This window comes from Mesoplodon bidens (assembly GCF_964165515.1).
Source record: "Mesoplodon bidens genome assembly, chromosome: 2".
Taxonomy (NCBI): domain Eukaryota; kingdom Metazoa; phylum Chordata; class Mammalia; order Artiodactyla; family Ziphiidae; genus Mesoplodon; species Mesoplodon bidens.
The window spans coordinates 77,776,869-77,796,654 of NC_138177.1; the positions used below are offsets into that span (position 1 = coordinate 77,776,869).

Below are 19,786 nucleotides of genomic sequence, written 5' to 3' on the forward strand. Positions count from 1 at the left end.
TTAAATAAGTGCACCTAGTTCCTTTAATCCAGGCACTGGGGTACCTACTGAGGTTTTAATTGGAGAGGGAAGATTTTTCAGGGCTCTTATTTTTCCCCTTTTGATTTAAGACAGTGCTACCCCTCCACCCTACATTCTCCATCTCAGCCCTGATGGAGCAAGTATACTATAGGAGAGGCCTCCAGATTCCTCCCTTAATCTGTGCTGTTTTTATTGAGAGTTACAAGATTTAACCAAACGTTTTTTCCCTCACACTGGATTCTACAACAAAAGTAAAAGATTATATTAAAAGTTTTTTTTTTTTTTTTTTAAAGATTCAGTCTCTTTATGGAGTGCGGATGGTGTTTAACTCAGTGCTGTACAGGGCCTGGAGGGAAGTTCCTTCCCCCTCCTGTTGGCTGTTTCTTCTCAAGTGAAACTAAAGCTCACAGACCAACACAACAGAAATTAGCAATGACTTTTTGTTGTATATTTGGGAATGATACTGAGCTGGAAAGAATGGAGCTGGTTCTGAATGACTTCTAAGAACCTAGCTTTTGCTATTCTTACTACTTTCTAAACAGCCACATGTCCAAGGTTCAATCACATTTTATCTTTCCCAATAAAGGAGGTTCAAAGATAACTGTCCCCAGTTACTCGGACACCTCTGGACTCTTAGTCCTCTTCTAAGGAGTCAGTGCCCCAGACACACAACCACAGGTGAGAAGACAGAATCAGAAGCCCCTTCTCGGCCTGGAATCACCTGCACCCCAGATTTTTCTAATTTCGTTTTCCCTCCAGGCCCTTCAACAACAGATTCAGTGACTCATGTAGGCAGTCTGTCTCTTTCACTCTGTAGATACCTGGTCTGCAAATTACAGGCTGTTTTGCCCGCTGAACTTAAGTTGACTAGCAAAATATCGTGACATCCCCCATGGAGACTTTCTCCATGCCACCTCCCTTCACCAGCCACTTGGGTAAAGGGGCAGTAGAAAAGAGAAAGGGAAGCTGGCTGACAGTGGCGCAGAGGAGTGGGGGTGGGGAGGACCTTGGCCTCTTTTCTGTGCTTATAACTGGATCTGTGACTCATCTTGTGAGTCACTCAGCTCCACCTCCTTCCTCTAGCTGCCCCTCCCAGCAGCCTTCACTCCTGGCACAAACCTGCAACCAGACCAGGATTCTGAAAATGGAAAAATCTGATACAGCCCCTTGCCTCTTCACCCTTCCTTTCATCCACTAAACCTCTACTGGGTGTGTGTAGAATGGACAGAGGGGGTCCTCCTGCTACTTAACCCTCAGCTGCTGCCCCCTCTGCATTCCTGGTGAGGCGCTGATCCAAGTCACCCATCTATTTTCTGCCTCTGACCTTCCACCATTTCCCTGATGTTTTTTCTCTGTATTCCTCTGCTGCTCCTACACCTCAAGTATTAAAGAATAGAATGAGGCTCTTGAATGAAGGGTGGTGGGGAGAAGGAAAGTGGATGATGGATTTTTAAATTGTGGTGCACAGTTCTTCCTATTGCCACAGACCTTGGGAAATATTTTCTTCCCCCCAAGAGATTGAGGCTGATGGAATGCAGGTGGGGGTCGCGGGGCTTGGTAGCTTTTAAGACTTCTAGAGTCAGGCTTCTGGGCTACCTTCCTAGCAGGTGTATGCCTCTCTGTTCCAGACTGACTCCCTGCCTCAGAATATCTTCACTATTTCCACAGTTGCAGCCAAGACAGGGAACTTTTAAAGCTGAGGCCGGAAGGGTGTGTGTGCTGGGGCGGGGGAACAGAGGGTTGTCACTGGAAAACTGGGGCCCCCACCTAAGAATTGCTGCCTCTGTACAAACTCAAAATCAATAAAACAGCAGCTCATGAATTCATTACTTTGTATTTTATTTTCTGTCTTTTTCATACTTAAAGTTAGATTTTTGCATTCCTACCCCGTCACCATTGCCTACAGTTCCTTTACTTCCCTCCTAGTGCCCTCCCCACCCATCTTTGCTTCTTGGGTTGCAAGGGGGAGGGTGGGGGGAAGGGACTGTTGCACTTAACAGAGGTTTCCAACCCTCAGCCTTCAAAGTCCTTAACATGAATCATTAACCTGGAGATCTGATGTCTGGGCTGGAGGGAGGGCTCCTGTACCTGGAATGGGCTCTAGTTTCCAGCTGGTTGGTTGTGTGCGTGTGCGTGTGCGTGTGTGCGTGTGTGTGTGTGTGTGTGTGTGTGTGTTGGATTAAGTGGTAAGATCTTTTCCTTGAGCCTCCCACCCCCACCACTAGAACTTGCATGTAAACATACCTGTACCTGTGTCTGTATCCTGCAGATGTTTCAATTTCTCTCCCTACTTTTCCACTGGACCCTTCACATGAGATATATTTCGTGCTCTCTGGAGGATACACAAAAACACTTTAACTCACCCCCCTCCCTAATTCCCTCCCCAGGCAAAAATATCCTGAGGGCCAATTTCCATGAATAAATTTCTTCTCAACCACTTCTGTTAAGTCTGTAAGGGGAGGCAGCAAGGAAGTCTGCACTACTTTAACATTCCCCCCACCCCCACCCCCTTTAAGAAGACAAAAATACAAAACCAGCTTCCCAGGGAAGCCATCAGTGAGAGTCCAGGGAAATGGCCCAATGATTCCAGTTTAATACTTGGCACTGCTGCTCCCCTCAAACAGTCTCCAATGCTCATGAACAGGAAGACAACAGGATCTGGGTTTGGGGTAAAGCGGGGAATCTGGGTATTTTCTCACTTCCCTATTTTTTCCTCACCTTTCTTAGGCTCCTCCACTTCCTCTCCACTTTTCCAAAATTGTGTGTATTCTCCTTTAAGGGGCTGGGCATCTCTCCCGCCCTCTCCAGAGTCGACTGAAGTTTCCGAGGAGCCTTCTCTAGCTGGGCTGGACACACCTTTCAAAAGACCCCAAAGCGTGCTCCTTGCACCTCAAATGCTCCTTTCCCTTGAATCTTCCTCCTGCCCCTCTCCCTGACTTCCCTCCTCCCATCTACAAGATTCAGCCTGTCCCCAAGGGGCTTGAGCATCCTCGAGGTTTCCCACCCTTGACCGCTCCATCCCCGGATGGAGCCAGAGAAATGTGGTGGGGGGGCCGGGGCCAGAGTTTCAACGTCGCCCCCCAGAAGGAGGAGCCAGAGATGGGGGTAAGGAGAGGAAATGGGCTTGCGCGAGGGGGGCGTTGGCAACAGGGTGTGAATGGGGATGGTGTGGAGAAAGAGGGAAGAAAAGGATCTAGAGGAGGAGGAGGGTGTGTCTTATGTCAACCTCAGTTGATGGAGCTTGGTCTTTTTTGCAGTTTCAAGTTCATTGTCTCATTATCCATTAACCAGCCCCTCCCTTAACTATCTGCCAAACCCCCCCCCCCCTCCCCCCGTGCTGAGCTCCCCACAGTCACTGATCTCAGTTTATCCTGAGTGTCTTGAGTGTAGGCCTCCAGAGGTGGTTGCTGAAGTAACCCCAGACCCCAGGATTGGAGAGGCCTAGGGATTAACCCTACACTCTTCACAGCTCTCCGGACCAAAGTCTGTCCAGGGGAGTGGGATGCCAGAGCCCAGGAGTCATCAGCTTGGCAGCTGCCTGGCCTCTGGATGCCTCTCAGGTAATAATGCCCTTCCAATACTTCTGATCTCCAAAGACTCCTCCAAATTTCATGCTCCTCAGACCTTGTTTCAAACCTCATCAAAGGTACCTCTGTACTCCCCTCCTGGCTCAAAGTGCTTCTGCCTGAGGTTTGCTCTCTTCTCTGTCCAGGGCTGGCTGGCAGCTTGGACCTTGATGGTCCCTCTGTTTTCTTGACCCTGTTACTCCTCTTCTCATTTACTTATTCAATAAATATTTGAGTGCCTACTATGTCCCAGGCACTTTCTAGGCTCTAGAGTAAAAGAATATAAATTCTCTCCTCCTAAGCTTTCATTCTAGCGGGGTTAGGGGAGGATCTTAATCTTCCCTCTTTAGATCCTCCTGTCTGAGAGGAGTGGGTGTATACAAGTGTGGTCAGCACTGGGAACAGTCATAACCTGGCTTCCCTTCTTGCCCTGCAGGGGAGCAGATCCTAGCATGGGCCCCAGGGGTGAGGAAAGGGCTGGAACCTGAACTGCCTGGAACCCTGATCTGCAGCAACCTGAGGGTCACCTTCCAGCCCTGTGGATGGCAGCGGAGTGAGGTGAGAAGGTAGGGCAGTGCAAAGGACAACTAGTGGGAAGTGGGTAGGTGAGTCTAGAAGACGTAGACAGGAAGTGACAAAGTGAGAGTTATGCTGAAGGGCTGTCTTCTGAGAGTATCAGGGATTGTCCATGGGGACCATCTGTAGGGAGGTTAGGGCTGCCAAGGTAGGACAAAGAATGAGACTTCAGATGTCTTTAGCATCAGTTCATGTGCTTCCTCTAGGAGACTCCCCTGAGCAGTGAGTATGATTTTTCCCTGGCCAACATTGGGCGATTAGAGGCTGGTAAGTGTGGGAGCTTGGTGAAGGGGCTCACTGGGGGTGTCGGAACCCCTCCTCATCCTTCCTTTATTTTCAGAGGACAGCCTGAGTGGATGGAGTGGGATGGGCTGGAGGAGTTCCTCCTAGAGGGACCCTGATCCATGGCTATACCGCTCTCTAGCTCTTTTTTTTTTTTTTTTAACATCTTTATTGGAGTATAATTGCTTTACAATGGTGTTAGTTTCTGCTTTATAACAAAGTGAATCAGTTATACATATACATATGTTCCCGTATCCCTTTCCTCTTGCGTCTCCCTCCCTCCCACCCTCCCTATCCCACCCCTCTAGGTGGTCACAAAGCACCGAGCCGATCTCCCTGTGCTATGCGGCTGCTTCCCACCAGCTATCTATTTTACGTTTGGTAGTGTATATATGTCCATGCCACTCTCTCGCTTTGTCACAGCTTACCCTTCCCCCTCCCCATATCCTCAAGTCCATTCTCTAGTAGGTCTGTGTCTTTATTCCCATCTTACCCCTAGGTTCTTCATGATTTTTTTTTTCTTAGATTCCATATATATGTGTTAGCATATGGTATTTGTTTTTCTCTTTCTGACTTACTTTACTCCGCTCTCTAACTCTTGACTTCAGTGAATGGCCTGTCCCGAGTCCAGCTCCTCCGTCCAGGGTCCCTGCTTAAATTTATCCCTGAGGAGATTCTGATTCATGGCCAAGACTTCCGGCTACTCCGAGTTGGTTTTGAGGCTGGAGGACTAGAGCCACAGGCCTTTCAGGTAAGAGGCCTCCAGCCCAAGGACCCCTCTTCCCCTTAGAACCTTGGCATCCTTTCCCTGGAAATTCCCAATAGTCCCCTGTCTCCCAAGATCCCTCTCGTCATTCTCTCTGCTTCTCTTCTCAAGGAGTGACTAAAGTGATAGTATAATGAGAGTAAAGGGCTGAATTCTAGCCCAGCTCTGCCAATTATCAGGAGTGTAATTGCAGACAAGTTTCTTCCTTTGAAAAACAGGGAGGGTTGCATAAGATTATCCCCAAGATTCCTCCCAGAATTACCATTCTGTCATTCTGTGGTCCTAAACGTGTTCCCCTGACTCCAGTCCCCATGACCTGTGGAAGCTCCCTTCGTTAGGGATTGCCTTCGCTTTTCTTCTCTATTGGCAGCAAAGACAGTGGAGCAACACATGAGCCCTATTTCCTTCTTTCACTTCAGTCTGAGACAAAGGATGGGATGTCCTTTCTTCTACAGGTGACCATGGCCATTGTCCAAGCCAGAGCTCAGAACAGTCAAGCCCAGCAGTATGCAGGGATAACCCTGAGCAAGGCTGGTAAGTGTGGGGGCTTTAGGATAAGGAAAGGGTAGAGTCTGAAAAAGCAGAAGCTGGCTGAAGACAAAAGAGCTGAGCTGGCTCTGGTTCTTCTTCCTCCTCCTCTGTGCCTCCCTCCTGCCCTAGGCCAGAGTTCTGGTTCCAGAAAACCACCTATTCCCCTCTTGGAGACATCAGAAGACTGGGAGATTGAGCGGAAAAAGCAGGGGGCCAGGGGCTGGAGGGTCAGCACTGTCAACGAGAGGTTCGACGTAGCCACCAGGTGATCCCCCAGTCCACCCAACCCCTCCTGCCCCCTCAATCTTCCCACACTTCTCCGATCCTCTAAAACTAGGACTTCCCACAAACTCCAGCCTTCTAGGACATCCGCAAAGCTATCCCCTTTAACTCCTAGATCTCTAAACTTGAGATCCCTTGGAATGATCCCCTCCTAAGCAGCTTCCTTGTAATAACAGGTTTGCATTATAATGAGGTCACTGAGCCAAGCTGTGACATAACTCTCAATTTCACAGCCTCCCCCGTTACTTCTGGGTCCCTAACCGAACTCTGGACAGTGAGGTCAGGAGAGCATTTGGCCACTTCCATCAGGGCCGTGGACCGGTCAGTGTGAGGGTGAGGGTAACGGTTGGGAATTAGAGGGTCATGGGAGGTTATGGGTCATTGTGGAGGGAGGGGATCCTTGTGAGGTCAGCGTGGGGGCAAGGGTAGGGTGGGGCTAGGAGTTTCTCCCTCAATGATCCTTTTCTCATCCACGTGAAGCGCCTGTCCTGGCATCACCCTGGGGGTAGTGATCTTCTCCGCTGTGGTGGCTTCTATACAGCCAGTGACCCCAACAAGGATGATATCAGGTGAGGGGAGGTTTGATGAGAAGAATCAAGCGTTAGATATTCAGGGCAGACACCTTCCCTTACTTTCTGACTCTCTCCCCTCCAGAGTAGTGGAGTCGATGCTCCAGGCTGGGCATTCAGACGTTGTCCTGGTAGACACTATGGATGAGCTCCCCAGTCTTGCAGATGTCCAACTTGCCCACCTGAGACTGAGGGCCCTCTGCCTGCCTGGTGAGATAAACTTTGACCCCTTACCCCATCTCTAGGTCTGCTGACCCTAACCTGGTTTACCCTTTTGCCTGCTGTGGATGAGTACCCCTTCAACCCAATGATCCTTAGTTTTCTATTCAACTCCCATCTCCCACAGACTTACTGATTTCCTGTCTTCTTGACCCCGAGATATTCTTTTTTTAAAACAGCTTTATTGAGATATAATTTATGTACCATAAAATTCACCCTTCACCCATCTTAAGTGTACAATTCAATACATTTCATTATATTTACAATGTTGTACAACCATCGCCACAACTTAATTGTAGAAACCTCATAGCCATTTATAGCTACTTCTCATTCCTATCCCCAGACCTAAGCAACCACTACCCAACTTCTTATTAACCCTTCTTCGTTCTGGATCCTGAACCCCCAGCTCTCCTGATCTCTTTGCCCTTCTGACTCCTCTGCTCTCTCTCAGATTCATCTGTGGCTGAGGATAAATGGCTCTCAGCTCTGGATGGAACACGATGGTTGGACTACGTCAGGTACTCCCTCTGACTCCTAAATGGTCTTCCATTAACTCTTCTCCTTGGTTCCCCAAGAAGACTGTTATTTGTTGCTCCTTAGAAGGAGAGGGGGCAGGAATTAGGAGTCTGTCTCTATTGTATCCCCTGACCCATCATTCCCTTCCTCCAGGCTTGTTGTTCTCCCCTTCTCTTCCTCACCCACCCCTCCAGGTCTTGTCTTCGAAAGGCCAGTGACATCTCAGTCTTAGTGACATCCAGGGTTCGCTCTGTAGTACTTCAAGGTGAGTTTCTTGGGCCAACCCACTCCATTCCTCGCCTTTTTTCTTTACTCATCTGACTGGATTCTGCTCAGGGAGGGAGACCTACAAAGCTTCCTTGTCCCCTCCCAGTGCTAGCACCCTCTCATTTTGCTAGGAACTACCCATCAGCTCTAACTCATCCTTCAGTGCTACCTCTGCCTCCCCAGTAAGCTTGTGGTCCCTAACAGAGGGGTTCTCAGCCCTCTGTTCCTGTCCTTCCATCAGTGGATGGGGATTGGGGTTGGGGTGGGAAGGAGAATGTGGAAGCTGGTTGGACATTTATGCTTCTGCTTCTTACATGTGACGCTGGGTATTTCTATCTCGGTGGAGTGTATGAAGTGAATCACTCAAAGTCTTTGTTTTCTCTTCACTTTTATGTGCCCTCTCAATCCTACCTACCCCAAACTTTCCCCCTCTGTGCTGCTCACTTCCTCTTGCCATGTTTCTTTTTCTCACTCTCTTCTGCCCTAGTTTCTTGGCCTTCCTTCTTTGTCCCTTATCCCTCTTTATCACCCAGAGCGCGGTGATCGTGATTTCAATGGCCTCCTCTCTTCACTCGTCCAGCTGCTTTCAGCCCCTGAAGCCCGAACACTGCTTGGCTTCCAATCACTAGTGCAGCGAGAGTGGGTGGCAGCTGGACATCCTTTCCTGACCCGACTTGGGGGAACTGGGGCCAGTGAAGAGGTGAGAATGTTTGGGGAGGGTACTGGGAGAGTATTATTAAGAAGTACAGGGATGAGAAAATTAAATAGTAAAATCCATCGGAGGTGAATTAGGTCCAATGGGTTCTGAGATTGGGCTAAGCTTGAAGGGACACCCAGATGAGTGAGGGACCACAGCCCCCTACCTCAACTGAGATTTCCACTCCCTGACCTCCTTAGTGTCCTCTGTTCCTGTGCCCCTCATTCCCTGTTATTTTGCCATCCTCCCCATTTAGGTCCCCATAACCCCTTCCAACCTCTTAATTTCCCTCTTCTCAGGCCCCAGTGTTTCTCCTCTTCCTTGATTGCGTCTGGCAGCTCCTCCAGCAGTCTCCAGCTGAGTTTGAATTCTCTGAGTTCTTCCTTCTTGCTCTTCATGACAGCGTCAGGGTTCCTGATACCCTTACATTCTTGAGAGACACTCCCTGGGAGCGTGGAAAGCAGAGTGGACAGGTCAGTGAGTTCCATTTTTGACTTGTCTTTTTTTCCCCCCATTAAGAAGAACTCTCTGGGAGTTCCCTGGTGGACTACTGGTTAGGATTTTGGGCTTTCACTCCCGTGGCCCAGGTTCAATCCCTGGCTGGGGAACTGAGATCCTGCAAGCTGTGCAGTGCGCCCGCCCCTCCCCCCACCAAAAAAAAAAAAAAAAACACCCCACTACTCTCTGAAGTTTAGTCTTGATTATGAAAAGTGAGGTCTGTGGATGGGAAAGGGGGAGGTTGGTGCTCACTTTCAGGACTGGACTTTCACCCTATATCTGATTCTTAAGAGATGAGAATTTCATGATTTCTCTCTAGACTTGGGAGAAGGATTATATATTTTTGCTTGTTTAACCATCCTTTTCTTGTTTCCTCTATCCAGTTCAACACCTATACACAAGTCTATACTGCAGGGTACTCCCAGCCCCCAGCTGGGAACTCTGTTAACCCACAGCTATCTGTCTGGGACTGGGACTTACGCTACAGCAAGGAACAGATACTACAATTCCATAATCTTGGCTATGACCCAGAATACTGCCCAGATTCATGGCTCCCTAGACAGCAGGTGAGGTGTCTAAAGTTCCTAAATTCTTCTCTCTCACAGGCTCATCTCACTAGATGAGAAGTGAAAAGACAGTGTCTGAGTTCCTCACTCCTCTTCTGTTAGCTGTCATTTATAGTCCCTGACTGTCCCCAGGAAGACAGAAATCCTAAAGTTAACATAGGCATCTTTTTTGTCCTCCTCATCCTTATTAGTCTTCCTGTCTCACGCAAACATTTTTATGTTTCCCTAAAATCAACGTTAATCAGTCCTGAGGCCTAGTCTGAAGGCTAATAAGGAGAGCAGATAAAAGAGTTCTCAGGTGGAGGCTTATAATTTGATCACACGTGCAGTGTTGAGTGGGTGGCAGCTGGACATTCCTTCCTGACCCAGTTTGGGGAAACTGGGGTCATCAGTTTTCCAGGTTGCCAGTTGATTTCCCTTTCCTCCTTAGCCAAGCTTCATGGTTCCTGGGCCCCCCAGTTCTGTGTGGCTCTTCTCTAGAGGGGCCCTGACCCCCCTGAATCAGCTCTGTCCTTGGCGGGACAGTCCCTCCCTGCTGGCAGTCTCTTCTCGTTGGCTCCCTCGACCTGCTCTCTCCTCTGAAAGCCTGGCTGATCAGGAGTGGGGGCTCCCCTCACATTGGGGAGCTTGCCCTTTACCCCCGGGGCTGCTGCTGCCTGGATATCTGGGACCCCAAATCAGGCTCTGGAGACGCTGCTACCTGAGGGGAAGGCCTGAGGTCCAGGTGAGAAGGAAAAACAGGGACTGGGAGTGGGAGAAGGGGCCTGACTGCTGAACCAGAAGTTCTAGGAGAAACCAGATGTTTCCAGGAGCTGGAAAGGGAAAGAGCTGGGGGTCTGGGAGGTGAGGTACCATTCTTGTTGGTATCAAAGTGGATAGGTCTGGGAGTGTGGGGAAACTGCTTGCGACTAATATCAAGTGGAAACTAGGGCATAGTTGGAGGGGGAAAGAGAATTAAGGATGCCAGGAGCAGAGAGCTACAGCTAAAATAATATTCCTCTCTGCCTCTCTTCACCCCCTCCCCAGATGGGACTCTCAGCTCCCACGATCTCTGGCCTTCAGGCTGAGCTAGCCCATCTTCAGGAGTTATTAAGGAAATGGACACCAAGAATATCTCCTGAGGATCACTCCAAGAAAAGAAATCCAAATACCGTTCTCTCCCAGTCCCTTTGAAATTGCTGACTTTCTCATGGGCAGGGCAGAGGGTGGTCTGGGGTGAGGGAGAGTTTTGTCTAATCCTTCAATTTTTCTTACCTGGTCTTTCTGCCTCAGCTTTCATACACCAGCCCTTAAACAAGCTCACTGACTTGAGTTTCCATTGCAGATGGGTGGTGCTAACCGTATCCAACTCTTACCCTGCCCTGTTTGGTTTAAATAGTTTCTTGTGATTTGAAGAATTAAGAAACAAAAACAAACAAAAACAATCCAGAATATGATCTCATCTTTTTTTCAGGGCAATGCCATCCCTTTTGGATGGAAATTTTGGATACTGAGCTGGTAAATTGTGAGATCAGAGACACCATTTATCAGTGTCAACAAGATGGCCTACAGACCTCCTTCTCACCTCCTCTTGCTGCTCCTTTAATTCCGATTTCTACTTCTTCCTTTACAGTTTTCTATGGGTATGGGAGACTCCCTGTCTCTTCCAATTGTATATTTTTCTTTCTTTCTTTTTTTTTTTTTTGTTGCGGTACGCGGGCCTCTCACTGTTGTGGCCTCTCCCGTTGCGGGGCACAGACTCCGGACGCGCAGGCTCAGCGGCCATGGCTCACGGGCCCAGCCGCTCCGCAGCATGTGGGATCCTCCCGGACTGGGGCACGAACCCGCGTCCCCTGCATCGGCAGGCGGACTCTCAACCACTGAGCCACCAGGGAAGCCCCCAATTGTATATCTTTGTCGTGACATTTCTATTTAAGGAGTTCATTAAAGCACAGTATTTATACACGCTGCTGGTATTGTTTCTTGTGTCTGAATAAAGGAATTAGGTAAGAGAGTGGTGGTGGGGGTGGGCGAAGGGGGTGTGACCCAAGAGAGGAAGGTACCGACCATATTATTGCTAAGGAAATAAGCGGATGGGTCAGGGGAGGCTCTGCAGAATTCACAGGCAATTTGGGTTCTCTTCCGTGCAGATGGGGCAAAACACACTCAGAGGTTGCTGGGCGTCAGGGTGCGCGCTCTGCACGTTGAGACGGACTCTGGGCTTCTGTGTCAACCACCCTTCAGTTTTGCTATCACTCCACCTCTGAGCCTCAGGTTCCCCTCATCTATGCAATAACGCCTAGGCGAGCTCAGACCTTCCGCAATCCCCTCGCTGAGGAAAAACGAAATACCTCAAGCCCAGGCCGGGGCTGTGAGGCCGCATCTGTCCAAAGGCTGCGGGTCGGGGTGGACAGCTGCCTCCACGCCTTGCGTTGGGGGGGTTCCTCAGCACACCCTTCTCTGGGAAACGAAAGAAGGCTACAAAATACATGAAAAGTGAAGTTTTGTTCTCTCAGCTCTTGAATTGACATTTTCGGGAGCAGTGTGACCCTTTAACGTCTAGCACTGCCTTAGGAGGGTCTGAGCGTTTCCGTTCGCCCGCCCCGCCCTGACAACTCCCAGACGCACTTCAAACACCGTCACCTCCGCCGCTTCAAGTTTCAGCAGCTCCTAAGATGGCCGCGGCCGCTTCCGGCTCCTCCCCTGACTAGGGCCCGCCCACCGCCTCTAAGTCAGCTTTCGCCCCGGAAGTGGAAGTTGTGACTGAGGTCAGGGGGCGGGATCGTTGTCTGGAGACGGCGGGAGCTCTTTCACCATGGCGGCCGGGCCGATCTCCGAGCGGAACCAGGGTGATTGGAGGGGACAAGCCCGGAATGAACTCAGGGAGTTTGGGAGGCCCCGATTAGGGTCAGCAGTGTTTCCTCCGGGGAGGGAGATTGACCGTTCCGAAGGGTGCCAGACCTGCCCCGATGTCTGCTGGGGACGGGATGGACGGGTGCAGGCTGAGGCCTGTAGGTGTGATGCTATGTCCAATCCCCTGCTGCCTTCCCACTCAAAAAAAAAAAAAAAAAGAAAAGAAAAGAAAAAGAAAAATTACGAAGTGAATTTGCACTATAACTCTAAGTTAGACTTAAGAAGGTTATCTATTTTCTGGAAAGGAGGAGGTGTAAGGGCTTAAGCTAACGTCTTTTTTTTTTTTTCCCCTCTCTTTCCCTCTTTGCTCCTATACCCTGTCTCAACCCCCAAATCCCCCGCCTGGTTCCATCTTCATGTTCCCGTCCCCTCCCTACTTCCTCTCATCTCTGCCCTAACCTCCTAATCCTGTCCTCCAGATGCCACTGTGTATGTGGGGGGCCTCGATGAGAAGGTTAGCGAACCACTGCTGTGGGAGCTATTTCTCCAGGCAGGGCCAGTAGTCAACACCCACATGCCAAAGGATAGAGTCACTGGTCAGCACCAAGGTGAGTACATGGCAAGAATTGCAGTTATGTTTTGAGGGGACAGGCTGCTCCAGGAGGCCCCCAGCAGTATTCATAACTGTCTTGGAATGAGCAAACTAAGGATTTTTTTCTCTTAAGCCTAACTCACAGTTTGTTTCTGGAACCATTCTCAGTTGAAGAGAGATTATTATTGCTTGTTCTTTGTGCTTCAGAAGGCAAATGAGTTATACCTCATTTTGAATCACTTGTTAACCTCTTCTTTCCACTCCCCCAGGCTATGGCTTTGTGGAATTCTTGAGTGAGGAAGATGCTGACTATGCCATTAAGATCATGAACATGATCAAACTCTATGGGAAACCAATACGGGTGAACAAGGCATCAGCTCACAACAAAAACCTGGATGTGGGGGCCAACATTTTCATTGGGAACCTGGACCCAGAGATCGATGAGAAGTTGCTTTATGATACTTTTAGCGCCTTTGGGGTCATCTTACAAACCCCCAAGATTATGCGGGACCCTGACACAGGCAACTCCAAAGGTTATGCCTTTATTAATTTTGCTTCATTTGATGCTTCGGATGCAGCGATTGAGGCCATGAATGGGCAGTACCTCTGTAACCGCCCAATCACCGTGTCCTATGCTTTCAAGAAGGACTCGAAGGGTGAACGCCATGGCTCAGCCGCTGAACGACTTCTGGCAGCACAGAACCCACTCTCCCAGGCTGACCGCCCTCATCAGCTGTTTGCAGATGCACCCCCTCCACCCTCTGCTCCGAATCCTGTGGTATCATCACTGGGGTCTGGGCTTCCTCCACCAGGTAAAGCTTCTGATAAAAAATATGTTTGGGGGCTTCCCTGGTGGCGCAGTGGTTGAGAGTCCGCCTGCCGATGCAGGGGACACGGGTTCGTGCCCTGGTCCGGGAAGATCCCACATGCCGCGCAGCGGCTAGGCCCGTGAGCCATGGCCGCTGAGCCTGTGCGTCCGGAGCCTGTGCTCTGCAACGGGAGAGGCCACAACGGTGAGAGGCCCGCGTACCGCAAAAATATATATATATATGTTTGTCTTGGGTTGGGGGGCTGGCAGGTAGGGAGAAGGAGAAAGAACCTGGAAAGGGAAGGACATTGAGTCAGTAAGTGATAAGAAAGGGATTGAGGGGTGATGATTGTGGAGGGAAGCAAGTTGTTGAGTTTCTCCAGAAGGTGTTGTTTGAGTCATCTAGCATTGCTTCTGACTTTAGAGAGCTGGGAGGAGGGGGAAAGAGCTCATCATTCCTGGAGAGGCCAGATTGGAACAGGCTCTCTAAAGGCACTCTCTTCTCACTGTCGTTAACTCTTTTTACATTTTCTCTATAGGCATGCCTCCTCCTGGCTCCTTCCCACCCCCAGTACCGCCTCCTGGAGCCCTTCCACCTGGGATACCCCCAGCCATGCCCCCACCACCTATGCCTCCTGGAGCTGGAGGACATGGCCCCCCATCAGCAGGAACCCCAGGGGCTGGACATCCTGGACATGGACACTCACATCCTCACCCATTCCCACCGGGTGGGATGCCCCATCCAGGTGAGTGTTCTTTGCTGGGAAGGAGAGGGATGAGCTTGGTAGAGGAGCTCTATCACCACTTATGCTGCTGCTCTTTGTCCTTCAGCAATAATAAATAGTCCCAGAGTTCTCCTTTCTTTCAGACATTCTTTTGTAAAAGTAAATACAAGATACTTTACTCTGTTTACTGTAACAACTACCACCCTGTCTTCATTTCTTATTTCAGTTTTACCAAAGAGTATAACTATACTTGCTATTTTTTGTTTCCTTAACTTTTACTTCCATTCTGTCCTCTGAATTCCACCCAAAAGCAGTGACCTAATTGCCAGGTCTAGGGGACACTTCTGCTCCTTATCTGGTTTGACCTTTGCTATACTTGAAACTGGCCATGTCCTCCTGTTTGAAAATCTTGTCTCTTTTGATTTTTCTGGATTCTCCATCTATCTCTGAATCCTCAATCTCATCCACCTTAATAGGCTCCTTTTTCTCTGCTTGTACCTAGGTTTTTGTGTTTGGCTCTCTTTTCTGCATAGTTCCATTATTTGTACACTGATGCCTCCGAGATCTGTATCTCTGTTCCATGGTTATTAACATTCCATACCCTTAATCTTGCTGTTTAATGGGCAGCTCCATTCTTCTGCCCTTCCCCTTCAAACTTATTCTTTCTCCAGTTTTCTTTGTTTTCAGGTGCTTGATTCAGAAATCTAGGAGTTATGTTTGACTATTCCCTGTCACCCCACTCTTAATACCAAGTCTTATTTATATCTGGCATCGACCTCCACTGCCAGTGCCCTAGTTCAGGCTCTCATATCCTCATTATTTCACACCTAATTTATTGTAGTAATATCCTGACACTTTGACTCTAATTATCTCTACCTTTCATCGACTTCCACAGGGTAATTTTTCTAAAATACAGATGTTCACACACCCTTGCTCAAAATTCTTCTGTTGCTCCCTTTTATCTACAGAGTGAAACCCAAACTCACTGCCGTAGCATTCTAGGCTTTTCACCATCTGACTCCTGCCCCTTACTCCTATGACTGCGCGCTGCTCCTGATTACTGAGTTACTGGATTTCCTTTCACATACTATGCTTTTGATCATGCACGTGCTTTGCACATGCTAACCTTTTCTGCCTGGAATGTTCTGTTCCCATTCTGCTGTCCACCTGAAAAATTCCTTTTCATCCTTTAGAATTAGACCTTCGCTCAGACAGCATCTTTGTTACCTTCGCAAATCCTACTCCGTAGAATAATCACGCCATTTGTTATGTACTGTTGCAGCACTATTACAGTGCCTAAATCATGGAAGGAGCAAGTGAGCTGCAGGGGGCAGCGAGTTGATTGGGTAGTTGGTTGGTTTGTTCTCTTGGAATGGAGTCAAGGATAAGGGCACTTTTTACCAGCCTTATTTTCCATGCTCTTCTTCCTGATGTCACTTGCTTCTCCATTTTCTTCTCTTCCTGTCTCGTTTCCTTTGCCCTCTTGTCTAACTTCCTTTTGTCTCCTTTCTCTTTGTGTCTGTTTTGTTCTCATAGGGATGTCTCAGATGCAGCTGGCCCACCATGGCCCTCATGGCTTAGGACACCCCCATGCTGGGCCCCCTGGCTCTGGGGGGCAGCCACCACCCCGACCACCACCTGGAATGCCTCATCCTGGACCTCCTCCAATGGGCATGCCCCCCCGAGGGCCTCCGTTCGGCTCTCCCATGGGTGAGTAGGCTCTAGCCACCTCCCTCATCCTCACGTGGCATTCTTGCAGCTTCTTTTGTCACACCTCTTATCCACTGCACTTCCTTACTTTTCTTTCTTAGATTTCTTTTCACTGTCTCCCTGTCTGTCCTCTCTGCATTGTCCCAGTGTGAACTGTCTCCTGTTTCTTGTTTTTACTAAGTTTTCCTTTTCTTCCTGTAGGTCACCCAGGTCCTATGCCTCCGCATGGTATGCGTGGACCTCCTCCGCTGATGCCCCCTCATGGATACACTGGCCCTCCACGACCTCCACCCTACGGCTACCAGCGGGGGCCCCTCCCTCCACCCAGACCCACTCCCCGGCCTCCAGTTCCCCCTCGAGGCCCACTTCGAGGCCCTCTCCCTCAGTGATTTCTCACTGCCTTTCCTCTTGTTATAGCCTCCCAATATCTGTTCACTTCCTTGGACCAATCAGAGTTGCTGTAGCTCCTAGGGGCCAAGGCGCTAATCCCTCTCCAGCCTCCTTTTGTAAGTGTAATTTTTTTCACAGGAGGTTTTATTTTTTTCTGTGTTGGTCCTAAGTGTTTTGCAAATGCACAGAGAAAATAAAACTAAACTCCTTGTTTATTCTTTGTGGTGTTTAACTTGGCAAAATAACTTCTTTTTCTCTAAGAAGAGGTGTATATTGGGAGAAGAATGGTAAGGTGGGAGTGAGGGTGTTTATTCCATGTTTTAAGGGCTTATTCTGTAATGTGCTGTTGCAGTTGCTGGACTGCTGTGTACTACAGCAGTTTTTTCCTTACATCAAGCTTATCCACAAGATGGAGACCCAGTACCCATGGCACTGGTTATTGTGAGTATTAAGTGAGAACAGAAGTAAAGTTCCTGGAGATATGATGGCAAAAATATAAAGTAACGTGCACAAGGCTATTCATTGCAGCACTATTTGTAATAACAGTAGATTGGAAACACCTCACGTATCCATCAGTAAGGGAATGGTGGAATAAACTGGTGAATCTATACAGTAGAGTACTGAGCAGCAGTAAAAAAGGAATGAGGGAGACTCTACATTACTGTTTGGAGAGAGCTCCAGGATATGTTAAGTGAAGAAACTAACATGCAGAACAGAATGTATAGTGTGTTTCCTTATCTAAGGGGTGACACGTAATATATACATTTGTCTATATTTTAAAAATGGAAGGATAAACCAAAAACTAATGGAATTTGTTACCACTGGGGGAAGGGAAGGGATATGGAGGAAACTGGATTTCTCTGAGTGTACTATGTTAGTGTGGTTTTCTTTGGAACCATATAAATGGCTTAAATGATTGCAAAACAATTGAAATGGGACAGTAGGAGCTCAGTAAGCCGTCATTTTCTTTCATTCTTCATACCACCAGGTATCTTGGGTAAGGGATTTGTATCTTATTCCTATTTTTTCCTCATTCTCAGTCCTTCCAGACCTGATTTCCATCATATTTAAATATGTGCTCAGACTTTCAGTAACTGGAGCAGTAACTAGACCAAATCCAATGGCCTATTCTGTTCTTTGCCACATTTAATCCTGTTATATCACCCCCTTCTCTGAAGCTCTTATGTAACCACGAACTAAACCCTAGGAAAGAAAAGGTGAGCCTAGCTCTCTTGTTCTTTTGCATCATTCTCATTCATGTAACATGGTACATACAAGGGCTCCGTGCTGGTGGCCGCTGAAGATGCAAAGATGAGCAAGGCGGTTCTGCTGTCTGATCATTACCGAGGGCGTACACTGACACATAGGAAACAAAATATTTGGGGGACCGTAAGGAAGGGTATCTAACCTGGCATGATAGTCCATGAAAACTTCCTGGAAAAAAAAGTGATACTTGAATATAATCTTAAAGGAAGGTTAGAAGCTTCTCAGACAAAGATGAAGGGAAGCTCATTGCGGGTGGATGGGATGTTTCTGAGCAGAAGCGGAGATTGACGAGTAGCATGGTATATAATTCGCTAAAGCTAATAACACTGTTCGGTGCTGGAGGCAGGAGGAGGTCAGAGCCAGTTAGGGAGCTCCCAAAGATCAGTGCTTCTCAGCCCTTTTTCACATCAGGGCACAGAACCATTTCAAACAACACAGGTAAAGAGAGGAGGGTTCTTCAGGCTCGAGGCTCTTGGCTTAAGAATTCTAGCTATCCCAGGCTCTGCCTAGCAGCCCAGAGTGCTGAGGGAATTAATAACTGAGCATCATTGTCAAGGCACACTGGTTGGGAAGTTGCTATCCATGATGGGAAGCCACAGTAGGGATTTAAGCAAGGGGATGACAAATTGGTGTTTTAGAACCCTGGTTGCACTGTAGAAAGTAGATATGGGGGGAGATGAAGACTGGGGGCAAGGTCACAAGTTATGCATCTGGCAACAATTCAGGTGAGAGATGAGGGCTAAGTGAGGGCTGTGACAGAAGTAGGGAAGAAAAGGGAGAGATGCAGTGGGGAGATATTTAAAAGGCAAATTAGGACTTGGTATTAGATTGGATACAGTGAATGAAGGGGAGGGTGGCATCAAGGAGGAGAGTATGCAGCAGGAAGAATTTAGGGGGGCAGGATAAAAACGATAGGTTCAGTTTTGGATATGTCGACTTTGAGGTGTGTTGTGAGATATGCAGGTTGGGTTGTCTAGTGGATGTCTGATTCCATATGTCAAAAGCTTGGGGGAAGGACTTCTCTGGTGGTTCAGTGGTTAAGACTCCCCGCTTCCACTGTAGGGGGCATGGGTTCAATCCCTGGTTGGGGAACTAAGATCCCGCATGCTGCGTGGCACAGCCAAAAAAAAAACTCGGAAGATTAGATGTGATGTTTCACATCATGACTGGATGCCAATCTTCTGAGTCATAATGGGACGAACTGACCTCTTAATTTCAGAGTTCTGGTGTATGTGGTCATAAGCTGAGGTCCCAGGAGCACTTGGAACGCGGCACAGCACTGAAGCAGCCCCAGGTGGTGGGAGGCTTTTTTCAGTCTCTGTGTCCTTTCTGTCTTCAGGTTACCTATCAAATGAATGGACTCTTCTGAGATCTCACTTCCCCGACCAGGGATTGAACCTGGGCCACGGCAGTGGAAGCCCAGAATCCTAACCACTAGGCCACCAGGGAACTCCCCCATGTGGTATTTTCTGCTGTTATCTGATACCGTGTTGATGAATTCACACCATCATAGAGTAAATTAGTGCCTTTGCTGAATTCCTTACTTCTCTCTTTGGAGCCACTTTTTTTCTCAGGCATTCATTCTCAGAATCTCTGAGCTTTTCTTCGTTCTATGATTCTTGAGTGCCTCCTCTACTCACTGAGTTTGACTCCCCTAAACTCTCCTTTATCTCTCCGCCCTCTGGTTCTTTCAGACTCTAGTACTCAGCAATTCTCTGAACAGAGCTAGTATTGCTTGTACACTTAGGTACTTCAGTTTGCACACCTGTTTTTTAGTTTTTGCGCATCCTCTGACATTTTTTCCTAATTGCCCTCCCCCTATGCATGAAATTTTAATATCACCAATATGCTGTGTCTCTGCATATGTACTGTGGCCCTTTGGAAGGACATAACATTGTAATATCTAAGATTCCCATCCCTGAGCCAATTTTTGACTTCTTGTGTGTGGGGGGGGCGATACCACCCACACTGAGAATGCATGCTCCAAACGATGGGTCCTCAGTGTTTTGTAGGTCATGGGACAGTCCTTTGAGAATATGACAAAAGCTGTGGACCCTACCCAAGAAAAAATACATACATGCATATATATCCAATATCCTGAAGCAAA

General features: G+C 48.4%; 2 protein-coding genes and 1 long non-coding RNA gene across 5 annotated transcripts; 2 read left to right on the forward strand and 1 right to left on the reverse strand.

The window, feature by feature from the left end:
• Window positions 1–2,813: 2,813 nt before the first annotated feature.
• MTMR11 (myotubularin related protein 11) lies at window positions 2,814–11,298 on the forward strand. 2 transcript variants are annotated; one of them, XM_081226507.1, is made up of 17 exons: window positions 2,814–3,126; window positions 3,491–3,581; window positions 4,024–4,145; window positions 4,370–4,385; window positions 5,054–5,196; window positions 5,667–5,745; window positions 5,872–6,007; window positions 6,258–6,345; window positions 6,505–6,593; window positions 6,679–6,803; window positions 7,264–7,330; window positions 7,523–7,593; window positions 8,129–8,295; window positions 8,592–8,765; window positions 9,174–9,356; window positions 9,787–10,080; window positions 10,383–11,298. In XM_081226507.1, exons 1-17 carry the CDS (start codon window positions 3,061–3,063, stop codon window positions 10,527–10,529), a joined length of 2,058 nt encoding a protein of 685 aa, XP_081082633.1. In that variant the 5' UTR covers window positions 2,814–3,060; the 3' UTR covers window positions 10,530–11,298. The 2 variants fall into 2 exon arrangements, with proteins under 2 accessions (XP_081082633.1, XP_081082632.1); XM_081226506.1 differs by having other exon boundaries at window positions 2,817–3,126; window positions 4,370–4,430.
• Window positions 8,664–12,006, reverse strand: LOC308613279. Its single transcript, XR_014015227.1, has 3 exons — window positions 11,964–12,006; window positions 11,687–11,813; window positions 8,664–8,737 (listed from the first exon to the last, which is right to left on the reverse strand). It is a non-coding gene; the product is annotated as an uncharacterized lncRNA (long non-coding RNA).
• A 91-nt stretch (window positions 12,007–12,097) lies between these two features.
• SF3B4 (splicing factor 3b subunit 4) lies at window positions 12,098–16,628 on the forward strand. Of its 2 annotated transcripts, none has more exons than XM_081226508.1 (6): window positions 12,098–12,184; window positions 12,668–12,796; window positions 13,050–13,592; window positions 14,128–14,334; window positions 15,850–16,023; window positions 16,225–16,628. In XM_081226508.1, the coding sequence occupies exons 1-6, from the start codon at window positions 12,151–12,153 to the stop codon at window positions 16,410–16,412; spliced, it is 1,275 nt and encodes a 424-aa protein (XP_081082634.1). In that variant the 5' UTR covers window positions 12,098–12,150; the 3' UTR covers window positions 16,413–16,628. The 2 variants fall into 2 exon arrangements, with proteins under 2 accessions (XP_081082634.1, XP_081082635.1); XM_081226509.1 differs by having other exon boundaries at window positions 12,156–12,242.
• Window positions 16,629–19,786: the final 3,158 nt, after the last annotated feature.